This window comes from Sipha flava, unplaced genomic scaffold, assembly GCF_003268045.1.
Source record: "Sipha flava isolate LNK unplaced genomic scaffold, YSA_version1 36_pilon_pilon, whole genome shotgun sequence".
Taxonomy (NCBI): Eukaryota; Metazoa; Arthropoda; class Insecta; order Hemiptera; family Aphididae; genus Sipha; species Sipha flava.
Genome location: NW_020273076.1, coordinates 923,240 through 945,667, shown reverse-complemented (window position 1 = coordinate 945,667; position 22,428 = coordinate 923,240). Strand labels below are relative to the sequence as shown.

The 22,428-nt window shown below is 27.0% G+C and overlaps 1 protein-coding gene across 4 annotated transcripts in view; it reads right to left on the bottom strand.

The window, feature by feature from the left end:
* The window catches only part of LOC112688059 (atrial natriuretic peptide receptor 1-like), a 395,288-nt gene that overhangs the window by 228,879 nt on the left and 143,981 nt on the right, over positions 1 to 22,428 (bottom strand). For all 4 annotated transcript variants that reach the window (XM_025561079.1, XM_025561080.1, XM_025561081.1 and 1 more), the window contains 2 exons: positions 11,179 to 11,293; positions 740 to 884 (listed from right to left, as the gene is read on the bottom strand). In XM_025561079.1, the coding sequence (XP_025416864.1) occupies positions 740 to 884; positions 11,179 to 11,293 (260 nt within the window). The remainder of the gene's footprint in view (positions 1 to 739; positions 885 to 11,178; positions 11,294 to 22,428) is intronic.

Sequence of the window (22,428 nt, the reverse complement as noted above, 5' to 3'; positions counted from 1 at the left end):
TCACTAAAATGTTACATAAAAAAAAATGAAAATTGCTCTGTACGTATCAGGATGAATACATAATACATAAAAAATTATTTGAAGTTAACAATATTGTTTTCCATATAATATTAATTTAATGATTTTCATTATTCTATAAATAATTACGAATTTACGGATTTCAAGAGTGAAGTAATGACTATTCAGCGTATAAATTACATGTGTATACTAAAATCAAATACCTACTATACTTGGAACTTCCATGAAAAAATAAGAAATTAAATTTAAAAACACCATAACTATTTTCCCGATATGAAAATACAAACAAAATGTCATACCAAAAAATTATAATTACTTATTAATAATACACGAATTATGATTATGAATAGAAAATCTATATGTATAAAAGAAAGTCGGGTTATTTACAGAATTTATAATTCAAGAACGGCTGGACCGATTTTGAAGCTCTCTGATTTGATGGATTTGTTTTCGTACAAGAATAAAAATAACTCTAATCTTGGCAAGAATACAGACAATTATCTAGATAAGATGAAAGATGACAAAAAATCTGTCTAGATAAGTCCCAACACTGGTTATATATTGATTTCCAATCAAATTATGATTTTGCGACAAATTTGTAAACGCAATTTAAAAAATAAATAAATTAAAAAAAAAATTAAAAAAAACATTAACGTTATTAAATCAGACCCGGTTGGTGCATATTTATTAAAATTAACTTAATTTTTTTTTTTTTACTTACTTCAACAGAAAAGTTGCGATAGGCATCGTTGTTGGGTGTACGAGCCGTCACCGTCAGCAATGCGCCATACGCTTTCCGCGCCCTCTCGTTCCGCTCTGTTGTATCGTTGCTCACGTACCACGGAGTTAAGGATTCGTTGTTTAGGCTGTTGAGGGAATAAAAGAAAATTAACAACGTTTTATATAAAATAGAACTCGTGCGTCTTGTACTGGGCTTCAGTACACATAGCGATAATAATGCTACTTAACGCGCTTAACAAGATCTGGACACACATTCACCGGCGGCAAGTTACAACCAATAAGATCACTTAGTTGTAGAACAATATGTGTTTGTGTTTAACAGAAGGACCAATAAAAAAATTCAATGATAATATTAATAATTGTTTCAGAAGTTTATCACTAAAAAAAATAATAAATATCAATGGATTTACTGTTTCGTAGAATGTATTCTCTAAAATATTTTGTTAAACATAAAACATGTTATATTCTCCATCCAACGACCTCCAAAATAATATATAATATACCACATTATAACTTTAATTTTCAAATTTACTTAATACAATGCATTCAATGCATTTAATATTATTTCACATCGACTGTATTTTCCTCCCCAATATTAACAGTCAACAATTATTGTTTTAAGTTCATATTCATCAAAATGTATTGTGCTCAAAATAGTCCAAAATCATCCTGAAATGAGTATGGTTTAATAATGTATTAAAAGGAAAAACGTTATTTGTAAAAATAATAATATACGCAAATAATAAAGACATAAAATGTAGGTACTACGATAACTAAAAAAAAAAAAAAACCTAGCCATAATTCCCCTCTTGAAACTGTAAATTAAAAGGAATATGGATGATTAGCTGATCATTATCATTTACAATCGTATAGCACATCGTACGTTGGTCTTAACATTCACCATTTCACATTTAACAAGGTTTGTTGAATTTTAATGATATTTTCATTACTTTTGTATTTTTTCCAACAATTATTTGGGATCGGTAGGGCTATTTTAGCGGAGTATCTATACACACTAAACTATGCATTTAAATTATTATTTGTCCGTGTGTTTCTTCCAACTGGCGCACGACGGTTGAGCTTAAAAAGTAGATCTCTATTATTTCACCCTTTATTTTTTCTCGTGTAATTCTATGGACCGCTGTCACGCGTTCGAAAGAATAAAAATAAAGTACAGAAACAAAAAAGAAAACAAAACAAAAATAAAACAAGAAAAAAAAAAGAAAAAAGTTCCACCATCACCATCCTTAATACAAATGTCCTATTCGTTTCGAGGCTTAACCAACACTATATGAAACTTATATTTGAAAGGGAAAAAGAACACAGAAAATTTTTTTTCTTCGGTTCAAATACGTGAAATACCATGGGGAATATCAATACTCGATGTCAAAGCGCACAATTTTTAATTCCAACAAAAATCATTCTATATGCGTGATCATATAATAAAAAGATTATTGAAATTTAAAAATAATTATTTAACTTTGATAAATTTCATAAATTTTGATTTAATGACCACCTTTTTTAAATGTTTCAGTTCCTTGCATACATTTGGCATAAAACAAAATAGTAACATTTTACGTAAAAAAATTGTTTGACTAAAAAAAAAAATAAAAAAAAATGTATAGGCAAGTGTTTTCTAAGTTTTAGTTTTAGTTATTTAACAGAGTTTATTGACTATTTAAATTTTTTTTATTTTTCGACTACAAATTTAAATTTAATTTTAAACACAAGCTTCTACAAATGACATAATATATATTAAATAAGCTCAAAGAATTTAAATTGTTAGTGTATTTTTTTATTATTCTACTAAGTCACACTTAAAACACTTAACTAACATAATATTAATATATATTTGAGAAATTGAATAATTTTTTTCAACGAGACAAACTTAATTTTACCTGCCAATGTATAGCTTCTTCAATAAATTTCATACAAGGAATACACAATGAAGATTATTACGACAAATTAGTACATATAATGTAAATGTACTTAAATTTAAATATTGAAAAATTAACAAATTCACAAAAACAATAGCATTTATATAGCAAATATAGTTCAGTTATGACACAATGTAGTAGTAATAGTGGCGTATTTCCACTTATGGTCAAATTATTATTATATTTGTTTAAAGGATAAAATTTACATAAAGAGATAGTGTTAAAAAGCGTACGATAAGTTCATGTAAGCCAAACAAAAAATAAAATAAACAGTTAGGCATATCGATGATAGGTACATTTGTAAGAGTTCACAATAATATTTTTTCACAAATAAGGCTTAGTTTTTAATATAATTGCAATTACTACACTTTCAATTATATTAAAAACTAAGATATAATTTTGTTATTAATTATTTTTACAAATTAGTCTTCTTTAATAAATATTAATTCTTAGTTAACATCGTCGACACTTTCTATAATATTCTGTTACACATTTTGAAATTGATATTATCTGATTGTCGTAAAATTATAACGCTAATTTATAAAACTAAATTTCTCAAATTCAATATAAATAAATAACAAAAAATCATAGGGTGGTTATTCCAAAAATCTGTAGTTCTAAATAATTACTGTAATTAATTTTCTAACCGTTTACTATTAAACTATGCTATGCGAACAATGGATTTATAATATTATGTTCAACAGCTTTTTATTTTCAATGTGTAAATCATAACAATGTATAAACAACTTTTTTTTCTTTCTTAAAATTTAAACTTTTCCATAAATATAATAAATAATAATAAAAAAAAAAAAAAAATTGTATGTTAGACCATTATAATTATAATATAAATATTTATATTATTTTAGAAAAACTTCAAATTCTCTTCAAAAAACGTCTTAATGTTTATTTCTCAAATAAATTGTATTTTTATTTTTCGCAGTCAAAAGTATGATTATATCTGACATTTTTATTGTATTCCAATCTACACACATAGTCGTCAAATATTTTTCTGACTACAGTTACCAGTATATTAAAAATATAAATAATAATAATAATGGTAATAATATAAAATATTAATGCAAACAAACTATATAGTATTCTGTTGTTTTGTAAATGTATCAATTAAAACTACTTAAATATTCCTTCTTTATAATATACTATGTAGTTGTATTATAGAACTTGAATGGACAATTAATTTAATGTGAAAATAAAATATCAAAATTGTAAAATGAAATGCTCTAGATACATCGTCTTTATCTAATTGTTTGTAAATATACTGACAGATATCGACGATTATTCAAAAAATAACAAATGACAGGGTGTAATGTTTAATTGCATATAAGACATAATGCGTGAGGATATGAATATATTTAAATATGTAGCTAAATAGAAATATTTTCAATTTATATTTTAACATTAACTTGCTCGCCATTAAAATAATAAAATCAAGAATAGCACACAGTATAATATATGAGGAGTGAAATATTAACATTTACAATAAACATCATGGTAGTAGTATCATATGTATAAATAATTAAGTAAGTTAAATAGTAATAATAAAATGGGAGATGAATACAGTTCTATATATCATAAAAATGAGAGATTTGTAGAAGATAAGTGTATTCAAATCTTTAATTAAATACGAATTTTTTATTTACAGTTATAACTTCATAACCATATATTAAGCAATATATTTTTAAGTTTAAATTTATAACAATTTAATGAAATTGAATTTAAAATTGTGTACAAAATAATAATATCAAATGATTCCTGTGGGTAATAAGAGAGAAAAAAATATGGTATGTGAAGCAGTGATGGATTTTAATTTGACTTTGTTATAAACTAGTTATTTTACTTATAGTTAAGAAATTTACCGATAGTAATACAATCATATAATAAGTTATATTTTTTGCCTTCTGAGAATTTTGTTTTTATGGTTGTTCATTTATGCTATAAATTTAATTGAGTACGTGTTTTGACAAGTTAAATAATAATTTTTCTACGGTGTATGTTGTAATAATTATATAATTAGACTGTAAATTAAAAAAGAAAAGTGAAAAGTTTTAAACACAAAAAACAAGTTCACTTTTGTTGTATAAATCCATTTTTAACAGAAATAACTAATTAGTTATAATGGTTCTACAATAAAGACACTTTAAATAAAATAAGATCTCTATTCTCAAATGGCTTACATACGTATGTATAAGAACGAAGTATAACATATCCACAACCAAGTCGTACATTTAAATTAAAGACACGCTTTTGTTTATACTAAGAACAAACATATTGTCATTGTTGATTATATAATTTATTATATTTATTTAAATATTAATTTATATACAATGAATTGCATTAATATGAATTTAAGAATATTTTATTCTAATTTTTTTTTTATTAATTAAATAAAACAGCAAAAAGTTTTTACGATTTTTATATTTTATTTACATAGATAGTACTAACTATAGCATCACAGAGTAAATACCATATTCGAAGTTGTAATATGTTATGATTCTTAAGTCAATATTTTTAAGAAAAGGGAATCACAACCAAATTTTGTTTGATAAAAATAATATGAAGTTAACAAAAAACTTTCTAAAACTTTGCCGTAACGATTAGAAACAATCATAATATAATTATATTATTAAGATATTATTATAATATATTATATAATAATAATATATATATACCTATTTATAAATACAACATTCCTAAATGAAAGTTACAAGACAATGAAGGTATTATAAGTCTTATCTATAATAAAATATTTTTGTGACCCTACTACACAAACAAATATTAAATAAAAATCATAAGTTTATCACCCTTATCTTTGGGAAAACCACCGTTAACCATAAATGGCCCATTTGATTTTCTCATATTTATAACAAAGACCATACATACGTATACGGTACTTTTAACATAGCTGAAAGTCTATTAGGCGAAGCAGAGCGGCTCGAAGCTTATTTTATAATCCCATCCATTACGCGGCGCGGCGATTCCTAATTTATTATCATTTACTATATTCATAAAATTGTCAGTTATCAAGTAGCATCAGCACAGTATCAGTTCGAAAGTAAACGAAAATACGAGACGAATTAAACTCGTAGATGAATTTGGTAAATTCTGATCAGCTTTATCGACCATTAGGTCTTTAAAGCATATCGGCGCGGTGCGATGCCGATCTCGACAAGTTTCAGGAGATCCTGAGAGCCACGCCGACCCGCACCGACCCGCTCTACAATGCTAATCGACGTGCCTTCACTTGTTTACATATTTTTTTCTGAGACCGTACTATGCCATGCCATTCTGCTCTATCTTATTCACCTAGTGGACGCTCAGCTTAAATGAATCATATAAATATAAATGTAAGTTTCAACTTCAACTTTATTCGTCAACTCGATACATATGTAGATAATTATAGAAATCAATAAATATATAAATTATAATTTTATTAATATAACCAGGTAAAAAGTATCAACTTTTTACATTCTAACTAGTACACCTGTATAATATGTACATACATTATGTTGCTGATACTCAGAAGACCATAATACTACTGAACAATATTTAAAAATACTTAAATAATAATGAGATTTAGTATAAAACATAAGAACGTTAAAAATGACTAAAATAGAATAATAATCAGGACCAGTGCAAATAAATGACAAGAGGGAGGGGCTGTGGTAAATTTGCCAACTTCAGAAAAAAAAAATCAAAACTTTAAAATTATCATATTGTATTCATGTATTTATTGCATTCAAAATATCAAATATTTTAACTTACATATAGATTAGAATACTAATATATAATATTTAATTTTTACATAATAATTATTCTTTCTTTCAAAAGTAACCATTTATCAACAAGCATTGTTATATTAACACTATTCAAAATAACTTTGTTCAAATTAAGCAACATCAAATTTTCTAAGAGACCATTAGTAAAAAATGTAATTTGTAACATGTATTTCAAATATGTGAAGATTTTAGTTGTATAGGTATAGTTTCCAAAGATAGGTTAGAAAAATAGTCTTTGTCCTATATATTAAAAAAACAAGAAACTTTGAATGCAGAAAAAAATTTAATTTATTATACACAAAGTTTAAATAATGTTATAATAAATAATAATTAATAAATTGTTTTAAATATCTGAAAAATGAAGGTTTTAGATTCTATAGCTAAAAAAATCATACCGTCTCAATAATTAGTGATGGTTGTACCTCAGACTCTACACTATTTTTTTTTATACATACTGCAGATGTTGCTACAAACAGATATTCGGTAGCGCCAAAACGTTCCACGTTTATTCTGTTACCACCGTGTACATTTATTTTGAGTTTTCTTCTATAATCGTCGTCGAATATGCTAGCACAAATTAAGCATTCCAGTTTTGTCCTTTTCCCCTTTTACTCGTATTCATTTTCATACAAAATAATATATTACTATTTACTAAGAATAACACAATAATAAACAACGGTAGTCAGTAGAATAATTACTAGTATTAATATAAATTAATGATAACTAATCACCAAATACTAACGTGTGGTAGGTTAAATTCTAAAATGGAAAAATACAACCAATGCTATTATTAATCTATTTATATTTGTAACACGATTGATGATGATTATAAATTAAACTGATTGCGCTGTTACAGTTTCAGGGTGCTTCATAATATGATAATATGAACTAAATATAATCTACAAATCTTCAATCCGTAGTAATGAGTAACAACTCGGAAATTCGAAACCATAATTATATTTAAAATACACAATTATTTTAAAAATTATTATTTAGGTTACCAAGAATCAATAAGATTATTACTAATTCTACGTTTTATTTTTATTTCTAAATTAGCAAACTTCGTGTATAAATAATATTTTGCCGATTATTTTCATAAAAATGACAAGTGGGGTGTCATATCCCCTCACACCCACCATTAACGTCAATACTGATAATAATTAATCATTCGTTTTGTACATGTAAGTTCACTGTAATAAAAAAAAAAAAAAGTCAGATATTATCATAAATCAGAAATGTATTTTTTAATTAAGTATATTAACTAATGAAATAAAAACTATTCGAATTATTCATACATGAACAATGAAAATTTGTGTTATATTATTTTTATTTAAATAATTTTTCAACATACTATAAAAATTAAATATTAGTTATTTAAAAGTTTAAATCACTTTTTTTTTTTTTTTTTATAAAATTCTTTAGATAGTCATAAATAAATGTACGACTCATCAAATCAATTGATTTTGTTATATTTTTAAAACCAATAAACATGTTTTTTTTAAACATACCTTTAGATTTTAATTTGAATGCGATAAATTTAATCTTGATTATAGATAAGTTTAATTTTATTAGTTTTAATTGTATAGGATTTATAAAATTCAGTCATATGAAAGATGTTTTGAATACCAATTATGATATTTAATTCAAGATTAGAAAACAATATTTTACTATTATTATTTATATAAAAATTAGATAATTAATTATATAACAATATATTGAATTTGATGAACATCGCTCAAAAATAGATAATGTAAATGTTCTTTTTTAATTATTATTAACATAACATACATTAGAATTTTTAAATATGTTATTATGAATAGTTGTATCTTATCGTTAAGTTTGCATCCTATACCTATTAATATGCAGTAAAATCTATGCTAATCCATCATTCTAAAATAATTAATTACTTTAATTAGGTATACCAATAGGTTAAATGTTTTAAAATGTTTACTTGATCTTCTTGATTAATTATAGTCTTTTATTACTATGGTTATTACAATAAGTTTATTACAAAAGTATTTTACAATAGAATTTTACATTAACCTCATTAGACAGTATATGTATTTAAATTTAGAGAAAAAAAACTTTGTATCTGGATATGCGCCTGCTTATATAACTTTATTAGCAACCGTTAACTACTTATCTCCCATCTAAAGGTTTCGAGGCGATACATGAGGTAGAAATGTTTTTAATACATGCAGTATAAGAGAAGCCAAGTCAAATTTAAATATATAGTAAGTAAGAAACCCGAAAAATTCCACCAAAATGCTATTGCTATTATGTCCCCTCGAGATTCTGTTTCACTTTGTCTATCGAAAACTAAAAAAGAAAAACGACCTCAACACCCTCAATAGGAAATTCTATGATATCGAAAATCCGTTTGAACAATGGATTTGTGGAGTGCAGCCCCACCACAGCAAATTATCGGTAAAACTTGCTCCACGGTTTATTTTAATCTAGTTTTTTCCCTCTCCCTACTTCACACAAATTGACAACAATCCGTTTATTTGTAGTAATAATAATAATAATAATGGGGACGACCATAATTCGCATTACATATTTATTACTCGCGCTACTACCGAATTAGGTATATTCTGTTACACGTCGAACGTGTTTCACGGTTGAGTTCCTATCCCATGACTGCTTTGTTTATCGATGCGTGAGATCAACATCATCTCTAATTTATATAACGACATAACTGTGTGTATATATATATATTATTTGTGATTGTTTCACCAAACTCGTTTTATACTGTATATATAACGACAAAAACTGAAAATGCTCACCAAAAGTAACTCTTAAGTTTTAGTTTTTAATATTTTTCTTGAACAGAGATGTATTTAGAATTTTGATGCCCCAGGTAAAGTTTTATTGCTACCCCTACACGTATACGTATACAATTTTTAAGAAAGGTAATATTTATTATCTACGAATTTTATGCGATCAACTTTTGATAATATTATCATGAAAATAAAATCACCGTGTGGTCACTGCGCAAAACCTTAAAACATTACAATTTTTTGATGGACGAATGAAAATTGATGATGGTTACAAAAAAATGCTGCCACCCTTTGATTCCAAAAAAATATGCCATCCGGGGTGATGGTACCCACTGACACCCCCTAAATACGTCCATCTACTCTTGTATAAATAAGGCTCAGTATATTTACTCAATGAAAATATTTCGAAACTATAACTTTTTTTCCTGTGTATTTTTACAGTATGAAAAATTCGTTTTTTCATCACTTAATCATCTAAAAAAAATTACTTTTAAATTTTTGTTAATTGATTTTGTAGTTAAGGCTAATTCAACAAAAAAATTATTGCGGTGGCTATAACGGCTATTTTAATCTATATATTTTTTATTGTTTATTAATAGAAAATATTATAACTCAACAATTACAAAAAGTGTATATTAAAGGTTATTTTAATGGAAAGTATAAATTACCTTTTCAACAACAGAATTTATATTTGATATATTGGTATTCTTTCATCATTACGCTAGTGACTTACTAGTAGTAAAAATACTAGTAATAAGTATGAAGCAGTTTAAATGAGTAAAGTAAAGAGAACCATCGATGTGTCTCGTATACTGAACCATATATGCGTACCTAATTTTCAAAACTTTCATTTATTTAAACACATATAGATATGAAACTAATATTGGATATACAATCGTGATACTTTGAAATATTCATTAAGACTTGTTTCTTGCTAGATTTTAAGAAATTTTTAAAAAGAATAATATTTAAAAACTATTTTCAGAGCCTGTCAAAGGATGAATTTGATATAGCTTTTAATACTTCCCTTTACTATAAAAATAAGTTAAATAAAAATAATTAATATTTACAGAGGTATCTTCGTCAGAAAAGCATGTTGAATCACCTTATATAAAAATATATATGCATACGTTATATAATTATACGATTTACCATAGCACGATTTTATCATCGAGTTCAATAGATTTACTCAATCACCTATTTACATAATTTTCTTAGGTAGATGTTCGGTGACAATTTTTAGACTAATCATCTTAACATTTTCCTTCCACATATACAACTTTTTTCATTAATCTAATTACTTTTGTTCTACAGCTTATGACATTTTATTTAATAAAAGGTTTTCTCTATCATATTTTTAATAATAAATTCTTATTTACTTTTCTACCATTTTATGATGTACATCCAATAATATAACCTCTGAGAACTTAAAATCCACAGACGTAATATTTTAAATTAATTCTACATTGTCTAAATTTCTAGACCATTATCATTTATATTGACTTCATACCAAGTCAAATGTATCCATTTTAACAAAATAAATTCCTATTTACGTTGTAGAATATTATCAATATTTTATTTTAATCTAATCACACAACATAAATGTAGAAATACGTCGAATTTAATAAAAAATCAAACTCATTATTTAATAATAATTTAGTGTGTTTCACTTTATTTTTTTTTCTAGCTCTTTAGAGAATATATATTCTTTAATTTGAAAAATCGTCTTTTAGGATATAATATTTTTTATTCAACCAGAGTTCAGACATTTTTGGCGAAAATAAAACGTTTTGCATTTATTCTAATCCTAGCTAGTATTTGACATATTATATTTCTACTACTGAGTAAATCACCGACTTTCTGGGAATATTATATACACACCAAGGCATTAATATAAAGATGAATTACCTGCTGAACAGCTCGATGTTGAAAAACACGTATTCTCCACTATCAATCATGTTGAGTTCTTCGGCCGCCAAAAGAATATCCCTGACCCTGGATGGAGAGGCGCACACCACCATAACTGAAACAGAATAATGTACTGAAAGTTCACCAAGATTGAAAATCCTCTTATTGACTGTTTTTGTATTATGGGACGAAATGCTGCTATCAAGAATAGTGGACATTATATTTTTTTATCTTAAAAATGCGTATCACATTTTTAGGTTGCTGATAAAGGTCTTACTACGTGTACCTGGGGAATACCGTACAATACGAAATGTGATCAAATCATTACATTTTTAAATCGGGAGTACATGCCAAGCGTACCTATATTGTATACTAAATAAATGTAAGTACTTTCTATTGATATATATATATATATATATATATAGGATACAATATGTAAATAGATATTTTGTTCATCGTCTCCGATAAACGGCAAAGGATAACATCGTAAAAAATAATATTCTTTGTCCTTATAAGTACATATCATAAATGTTTAAAGGTTAAATAATCACAAAAAACCTGTGTGTGCCATAAAAGAAAATAATATACCTACCTGGATGAACACTACCGTCGTTAAAAATCACGGAAAATAAAACTACTGGTTATGACAGCAGAAAAGTACGACTATATGCTTGTGTCTTTATTATTGTTATACAAGAAGGCTTAGAAGTTTGTGCTGACGAAATAAGAGATACTTTTAGAGATACTATAGAAAATTCATTATTATTTATTTATTAAAAATAGTTGGAAAAGTTTACGTTGAAAAATCAATCCATTTTTCAACTAATAAGTATGAAATGGACTTTATTTTGTGTGGGGATCAAACACATAATATCAAGATAACTAAATAAAAATATTGGTAATATACTCTTAACATTAAGCTTAGTTTTGGTAGGTTTAAATGATACATCACATTTTAAAATAATCGTTCATCAGTATTATAAAATTAATTTGGAATAAACTATCAGATTTTTTTCTAGGTCATGATAATATTTTAAGCTTGAAAATAAATTTAAAATTAAAGAAATAAAAGTAAATATTTAATTTTGCTTAAGTTTTAATCATTCGTAAATTTAGAATTATTTGAATAGTATAAAAATAATGACGAAGAAAAATAATTTATTTTTTTCATTAAAAATTCTGTTTAAAAATAAAAATAAAATGTATGTTTATCGGGGAGTAACCGAATTGGTTGCCATTTGGCCGAATTGGTTCCCGTTAAAAGAAGGTATTTTATTAGGTATAGTCAAATTGTTTCCCGTTTGTGAACAGGTAAAATAGTGACAATTTTAATTTTTAACACAATTTGCCTTCACTATTAGAAATTAAAATCCAGCAGACCAGTATATAGAAAACAAAAAACAAAATTTTAAAAGCTATATGTATGACATATAGACACAATTATTATATCGATAAAATAAAGTATAGAAATATAATAGACTATAGATTACTAAAGAGTAGTAAATTACTAGCAAACAAGAAAGAAATAACAAATACTTGGAAAATTGAATGACTAAGTACATTAATGAGAAAATTACGAGAATTGAATATATGAAGAAAGTTAGCTTCAGATTTGCAAATCAGTGGTTTTAAATTATATTTATTATATTTTATTATTTATATTTCGTATATCTAAGTGATGACTAGTTGACTTCCAAATCAACGATTTAAAATTCTATATATTTTAACATTTTTTTTTTTTTTTTTAACACACATTAATGCACATTAACCAAGCCTACTTTAAAGTTAACAGTCTGTAAAATTGAAAAAGAAAATGTGCATAATTAAATGGGAACCAATTCGGCTATACCTAATAAAATACCTTTTTCAAACGGGAACCGATTCGGCTATACCTAATAAAATACCTTTTTCAGGCGGGAACCAATTTGGCTTGTGGGGTTGGAGCTCGGGAACCAATTCGGTACCAGCCGTTTATCATGTTGTAATACTACATATGATAAGCATTTAAAATCTCTGTTAAATTTAATGTATATTATGCATAATTAATTATTTTATTAAATAAATAAAGTTTTCTTATAAAAAACCCCATCAACACAAGACACTGCATGGACATTATTATGTAATTTTAAAATAATTTGAACAGTTTAGCATTTAAAATTGTTTTCGGTGACCTACCATAGATTTACATCGTAACTCGCCAAACTAAAAACCTTACTTTAACGCATGAAAATTTATAGAGATCTACTAATGGGTTTGCAAAAAGTTTTTTCTATCAAGTTCGATACTAATTTGATATTTATGTTGAGTGCCAATTGACTGGTTGAACAAATCTGGCAAAATACATTTTCCGTACGAAAACTTTAAACCGGAATCAGTAAATGGTAAACAATTGAAATAAAATAAATATAATTATGATTTACATTGTTATGCTGCTACTCTGCAGTATTGAGAGTTATAATAAACTTATACGTAAACACACACATACACATACACACACACACACACTAGCCAACTGATTACCGATGAGATATTCGAGTTTCTCCCACCAAATCATCGGGGAACACAATGTCACTATCTGGCGACGATCTGTTTGGGACACCGTAATGGTTACTTAGCTAAGTGTTCTTGACAGCAGCGTTAGCTAATGAACTAATTTATCGACCCATCTCGTTTACCTCTTCGAACTACTGACCCGTAGTCACTTAAAAGCCATAATGTGTATACCTTAGTAATTAGAGTATTTTGCGCGTAATACAAACAACCAAATTTCCTTAAATTCCACCCTTGACTAAATAAATTTGTCGTGGATAATAATCAAACGATTGCTGCCGTTAAATATAATTTATAATATTTAAATAACACACACACACACACGAAATTCCATTTTTTTTTTTTTTTTGTAATACAATATTTTACAATATCGAATCTAACTCGATTGTAATAATCGTATTTTATAGTTATTTCTTATACACGTGGTTGTTAATTTTAACATTATTTTTTTGGTAGAAAACCCTTTATGCCACATTTTTCATTCCAATCACACGTGCCGTCATACAAAGCGATTCGAAGTTTAAAAATCATTCGTTTAAACGATCGAGATTTGCCAAAGAATAACGACTTATTCGACAAAAAAAAATGTTTTTTATATGTGCACTATAACACGTAATGTCGTTTATTTGATCGAGAACCTAAACGAATAAAATTATAAAAATAAAGTCGTGTAGCTTTATTCTCGGCAATACAATGAATAAATATAAAATGTGAAGTGTATATTACGAATATATTGCACACGATAAATATACCTGTAGTTTGGATATAATGGTCAGTTATACGTTTATAAGGATGAAAATGTAAATAAGTTTATTTTTTTTTTTTGTGCAGCATCATTTAACAAAACGACATTGATGAAAATAAAAATCGCGCAACCACTATTTTTCTCGTGTTGTTTATCAAAACTCTCATTTTTTTATAGAATATACTTAAAAATATATAATTTACTAGGAGAAGTTAAAATATGTTTATCGTCAAAATCTCTGGATGCATGTTAAAAATATTTGAAATCTCGTATATACGATTTAGCTACCTAGTATCCATACATAAAATAATTGAATGCATGATAATATAAACATAAACCATTCATTGAATCGATTTTAAATTTATTTATGTGAAAAGTCTTATAACTTCTAACTAAACATCATACAATTCAATTTTTATTCTCAAATTTTATACATAATGATTATACCTAACTACATTTATCCTACAATTACTAACTTAATCCTATCTTCTCTCTAACTACCCAAACCTACCTTTACAACCACACATCATGTTATACGAAGATCATTAACCTAACCAGATGAAAATTTGAAATTTCTCATAAAAAAATGTAATTTAATGTGCAGCAAACCAAACTTAATTCATAGTAATAATCGTATTCATAAAGCACTAAATATATAATAATATAATATTGGAATTTAAAGTTGTAGCCCGTAAATATTTATTAAAAAATTCTAAAATATTGAAATATTTTATACATCTATCGTTTGAGAATCGAATAAAAATGTGTGATTTAGAAAATTCGATAACAGAAAATAAAGCAAAAATTTAATTTTAGTCACGTAAACACTATATTTTTAACTGAAATAAAGTGTTATTAGATTTTTAAAAAAATATTAATAAACGATATATATTAAAAATGTCCATATTTTATGAATATCGATATTCCAAGTAAGAATAAGAATAAACAAGGAACAGATTTGATGAATTATTTGTTCACTTTTTAATTTAAAAAACTCTTAATAACAAAAATATTCATAAAAATGATTATATCCCTTTGTGGCAATTGATTTTATAATATATTTAAAACCAAACAAGGTAATGAAATACTTTATTTTATGCTTACTTTGGAATATTTCTGAAACATAGATACATCAAAATACAACATACAACATTTATACTTAAAAATACAATGTAAATAAATTATTCTAAGTAATTACTATTAAAGAATACATATATAAGATAAAACCATAAAACTTTTTAACCATTCAAATCCAATAGCTAGAGGATTATTAAAAAATATATCATTATACCCTTCTCATCCCACAAGACAACCAATTCAACCTCAAAAGAGTTAAAAATGTATTATTAATTAACAGAAAGTGAGGTATTACCATGGATAATTTACGTTAATCCATCATACATGCTTTAAACATACACAAATTAATTTAATTATTATATAATAATATATACTATATATTAGGGGTGACCAAACGGTCGATCGTGTACGATTTCAGAGTCGATCATGATAAAATTTATTTTTAGGCCACGTGCACAAAAATTAATCATGGTGGTTATGAACAAATTGTCGATAAGTTTTACCTGTAAAGCTTTTATCTTTTATTCTGGTTTATAAAACAATTTTCCAAGAAAGTGGATTTTCAAAGCTGAAGTATATTTTCAGTAGATCATGGCCAAAAAAAGTTTGGCCACATCTGCTATATGTTGTAATAACTATAATAAAACAAAATAACTACACAAAAAAACAAAATAGTACAAAATAATCAACTCATTTTTTATCAACACGCACCGTATGCAAATCAATAATGTATACAATATAAGTGTGTATAAAATATTCATAACCTCAATATCAAAATATAAAAAGATCATATAAATAAAATAATCAATTTTGCTTTTAGTCTTTTGTGTCAAATATAACGGCAACGATTGCAGAATACATTATCAACCGTACATATACTCGTACGTCTTTGTAATATTGGTATACATTAAAAATATTTATGAAATAAATGCACTTTTTTACATACTAGAATTATAGTTATTAATATCCACAGTATATACATTACATATATTTTAGCTGACAATTTTCTTTGATTTTTAAGCTCAGGTAAAGATCTGACTCACTTTATCAAAGAGCTCCATGTTTACATTATATACATGATAAAGGATGATACCCGTGTACATAATATTTTAGCAATCATAATATTTGGAGATATTTCAGCTATTATGAATGAGAATAAAATGTAAACACAGACCTTTCAGATAAGAACATTTTCCCATATTCCAATTTCAATATTTTCCGGCACGATAAAAAATACAAGAAAAAAGAAATATTTGCTGTTGTAATTATAATGTGTACCTATTTTAATCCATATCTGTGCAAACACTTAATTAATTTATAAACTAATAAAAAACAATTTTTTTTTATAATCTTAGACTACACGGTTTTTTTGTCTCATTAAATTTAAAAGTTTAAATAACAGCACCTTTTAATAATATGCGATAACGAAAAATATTGCTAACTATAATCATTTTAATTCTGAAATGGGTATGATTCCAAAACAAGATGTAAAATCGCAGTGAATTAACGAAGTAAAACAAATACAACATCAAGCCGGTCGTGAATCACAAAGTTATAATACAATTATACAGCATGCAATGTTCAAAAAAATAAAACGCAGGGAGTAATGATCACTTCTCATAAATAAGAGGAGTCGGCAAAACGAGTAACTTTAATTTTGGAAGTAACTGTAACATTGAAGATCTTTAGAAAAAAAAAACATCAGAGCTCGATGACCAAACTGGCAATTTGTGTTTTTTGTTCTTTCCATAATCTTACATCATCAATATTGTTTTTGTAATTTCACATGTACTTATATGCCAACAGCTGTTTGTTTAACGTCTGTTATTTCACAGTATCATTTACTGTATCGATAAATCGAAAAATATTTACGAGAAATAATAGATCAAGTAGGTAATCCGCTTTTGTTTTATTTCATTTGGCCCGCATAAAGCCTTATAATGTTTTAAACAGAATCAACTCGATTTCGTATACTAAAATAATATTTATAAATGTTTTAAATTCCATGTTATCGCTGAGCAACACAACATCGGTGGTTTTGTTTTGATATCGATTGCGTTGCATACATTATATAATACCATTATGAACTACATGTTAATAATTTTTACGTATTTGACCGATAAATACTGTCCCGATGTAAAGTTTATTGGTTAAATCTACAAACAATTGAAACAAATAATATCTCATACGCATTACATACATGACAGTTGATTGTATTTTTTATTGTCGACATCTTGAAACTATTTCACATTATCTTCAATTACCGATAGCGTGTGTTTCGAATGATTATTTCACAACTACTCTATTTTTACGTTAAATGTATATGAAATACGAAATTATTATTTCTATTAGATGTTTCCCCGTAATGTGCCATTCATTGTATGTGATACGGCCACACAGGACGAAATCCTTACGACATTTTCCTGTTGCTGTAGTTAGTAAAAATTTATGTTTTTTATGTAATTTATGCTCTTTTGCGGATCACATTTAAAACTGGCATGTTAGGTTTGCTACAAATCCCGAACAGCGAACAGCTTATTGGCATTGAAAAGTTCGGAAGCGATAGTGCGCTACAAATTGTTTTCCACTCGATAAATATTTATGGTATGGATAATATGGAATACCAGGCAGGAATATATACATTGTCCGAACAATTTATATCAAAAATACAAACAAATTTAATTTTTTTTTTTTTTTCACATTATTTTTCATTAAATGTATTATAACTAATAATTAACTATAATTATAATATTAATTACTTATTTCATGTTTATTTTATTCTGAATATTTTCAAACAAAATAGAAGTTACCTATATTAAATAACTATTGATATGTTTTAAAAATAATATCTATTTATTCGTACAATTTATACTGGGGTAGCAATGAGAATTATGAAATATGCCTGTTTACTTAGCCTTTTTTGAAAATCGACTGGTTATTAGAAAATATAAATTATTGTTCAAATATTAATGACAAATTTCAGCACCATAACTATTGGTATTTTTTATAAATCCGATACGGAAACATGTAAAAATAATACTAATTGGCAATTATAATATAAAAAGAAAAAATAAATATAAGAATTATTTGCCCGTAACATAATGTATAGCAATAATACAATGCATTATCATGTAATAAACAAATTAAAAAGTTACACATATTTTTTCGGAGATCGGAGAGAAGAATACCAAACGCAAAGACGTGATGATAATGATCGTGTACATGCGTAATTATTTTATATTCTATATTATATACTTGTACGTTTCCAAATCCAATATATATGATATCATAATGATTGGTACATATGCAAATATTAATATTCACATGATTATATTGTAGTGAAATATTTCAATGCAGGAGTATGTCAAACATAAATATTATTATATATATTTTACCGTAATTTTGGAGATAAGTATAATGCGATTATACCGATGTACAAGTACAACCGCAGTAATAACTTATGTATACACGCCTATACCTATCCAAGTCTCTTGCACGTCTGCAACAGAACTAATAATATGCACACATTGTAAAACGTTAATCAAAGCGGAATTTATTTTTTTATACGCATATATTTGTACATGGAACTGTATAATTAATGTGTGTTCGACATAATCCTCAGCTAACGGTTCATAATTGTATACGTACTTACAATATTATCATCGAGTTAAAATGTTATAATTCGCGCGAAAGTAAAGTCGTTTAACGGTTCGAATAATATATATAAAATTTCTTATCTGTTTGTTATGTTCTTACGTTAAACATTATTATTATTACTATTATATATACTCATCGTGTAATGGTGGTACATATGATATAGGTAGTTCATTATTCATCTATTTCAAATGATACATAAATACATGCATACGCAAATTTTACGAGTGAGGGCGTACAAGTGTGAAATATATACTATTCGTCGGAGATAGGAGAATAAAAACTTTTTGTCATCCTCATCCCACCCATTATTCCCTCTTTTTTTGTTTTTCTCGCGTCTTTATTAATATAAGTAAAACTGTCGTTTAGGTTTACCGGTGAAGATACACACATATATGCACACATGCCGCTCACGCTCCATCCTGCGCACTATATAATGCTACAGGTCTCTGCTCGAAAATGCGCGAATATCACCATGAGGAGAACACGCCGAATTTATTATAATATTATGCGGTTCGGCGGCGAGCTTATATATGTACACGAAGAATCGTGAAAAGCCAACGGCATGTTCGCCGCCGAACGACCGTGTGATATCCTTTGGGTCTTATCGTACTCTCCGTATAACCCATTGTCGCATTATAGTGTCGTTGATACCGACAAACTCCTCTCACTCGGCAGTGCTGGCAAAACGCATGCACGTACTCGATAAATCTTTCAACCACATTTACACGATAATATTCTTGACGAACGGTCTCGTTTCACCGGAACGTTCACGGGTTAAACGCGTTGCCAAATTGTTTTCCGTACGTCATTTTTTTTTTTTCTTTTTTACACCACGCGTAACACATATACGAGGCGACGACGCTGCTGCTGTCGCTACGTGTACGGCATTGCGTGACTCCCGACTCCCGTCTCATTTACGTACCAGGTCATAATAATCCTTTCCTAGTTGCGACAATAGGACGTTCCGAGAAAACTGTGTGCACACCGTTCGAATACGACTACGTTATGCCTATAAATGCGCGTGGACCATAAAACGTAATGGGACTTTTTTTTTTTCTCGTGAACAAGTTTTCTTATTCACAAAAAACAATAAACGAAATACTTCGAATGGAACAAATAATAATAATAATAATAATAATAATAATAATAATATAACCTCGGCTGTTGTTTTATTACTGCGTAAAGGATTTATCGATGCATATGGAGCAATATGTATGCAGTGACTATGATCCGTAGGAGGCAGGAGAAGACCTCAACAATTCGTAAGATATAATGGCTCGGTTCTTTCAAATATATTTTTTTTATAAGTCTTAAAACTGTAAAGTTTAGAAATCGATGACGCTGTAACGCTCGTTTAAAATGTAAACACAAGAAACGCTATTGAGCATGACAGAAATGCCTTCGATTTAATAACCCAAACGGACACTAGAATATTTTTTAAGTGTATACATACATTATTGTTCACTTGGCTAAAATACGTTAGACCAAACTGTTCAACCATAATTTGTATTTCATTCACAACCTAGGTTTTAGTATACATTTATACACGTGTGTTTGTACCGAATAACATTGGAAACAACGGGTGTGCACTCTGTTTTAAAACCAATACCATTGTTATGCATCGTATATAAGATAATGTCAAGACAACATTCGCTCTAATCGTATAACGTCAATAAAAATAAAACATAAATAACTTGATTTTAGAGTCTTGTAAAATATTATATTTTACATTTCCTATCTAATACCACTATATTCATTCATGCAACGACTATAACCACCGTGAATTATAAAACATACCTACGTATATATTGTACCGTGTTTTGCATCAATTTTTTTATCTCAGTACTGTGAAAAAATGCTGGGTTCCTATGAGGCTACGCAAATCGATTTTTGTCTGTTTGATTCTTATGAATAGTAACTACTTAGTATCAATTATAAGACCAATATAAGGTCTTAAATATATATAATATTAGCAAATTTATCACTATAGCTTCAGTAAAAATGTTAATTTCAACAAAAAACATTTTATACTAACCAGATAGAGTATAATGTACGTTAACACAAGTTTTATAATGTTGTTGACGTGATCATCGGCGAACTGTTTCATTATATTTTAGATGTAGATACATTATTTATAATACGTATATTATTCATATGTTTATAAAGTAAATTTAATACAGAAAACTAGAATTTTTTAAAATATTTTATTTTTTATTCATTTACGAAAATTTATGCATAATATATATTTTATTTTTCCGAGCTCCAGAACTATAGTAACATACTAAATGAAAGTTTTCTGCACGTATATTGTAGCACATGGTGGTTCACTTAGTTTGTCCGTCACTTCTTTACTGCTGCGGCCGGTGACGATAAAAAAAATCAATTAAAACGCTTAAAAACAGGTGTTTGCAATGTTCAACAGTTAACACGATATTTTTTTAAGATCTTTTGAAAAATCAACGCCGCTATCAGAGAGAAAATAGTATATTTTTACGCATATTCAATGAAACTCGTATGATTTTGTGTATTTGCTAATGCGTCGTGTATTTTCCCAATGTTTAATAAAATGAAAACGTAATTTGGCTCATGCGACTTCCGATACATTCAGTTATGCTTTATGAGCAAAGCATAAATTCATTTGCTCTTCCCAGACCTTTAATGGACGTACACAAAACTCGTCTATTGTTTCGAATAGAGAGAAAATGTCCATTCCGTTGTAAAAAAATTAATATTCATTCCTTGCATTGCTTTCGAGTGAGTACCTACTAATGAAAAATATAATTTGGATGTAAACAAGTAACGGCTGTTAAACGTAGATTTATATTGGTGAACAGTAGCAGACAAGTATTCTCCAATCTTTAACTTCCCAGAGAATTTGAGTTCTCACCACTCAATCACAGTATTGAAGTATTGTTCGACATATATCAATAAAATATGTACTTAAAATACCTACTGTAAATAAATCAATGAAACTATGTATACGCGAATTATACGTGATGGTGAATTGATATTTTTGATCAACAAGACAATATTAGAATAACATTATTTTTAATTTTATTTCATACCTATTAAATATGTATTGTTTTATGTTTAAAAATAAATTTAGTTCCATCCATTTTTTGTGAAAAAAGCATAGAGTAGGTTTTTATTTTTAAATGGTGGCCTATATACTTAAATCCTGTTCAGAGTCGGACTTACCTAGACCGTTAGTCCGCAATTGC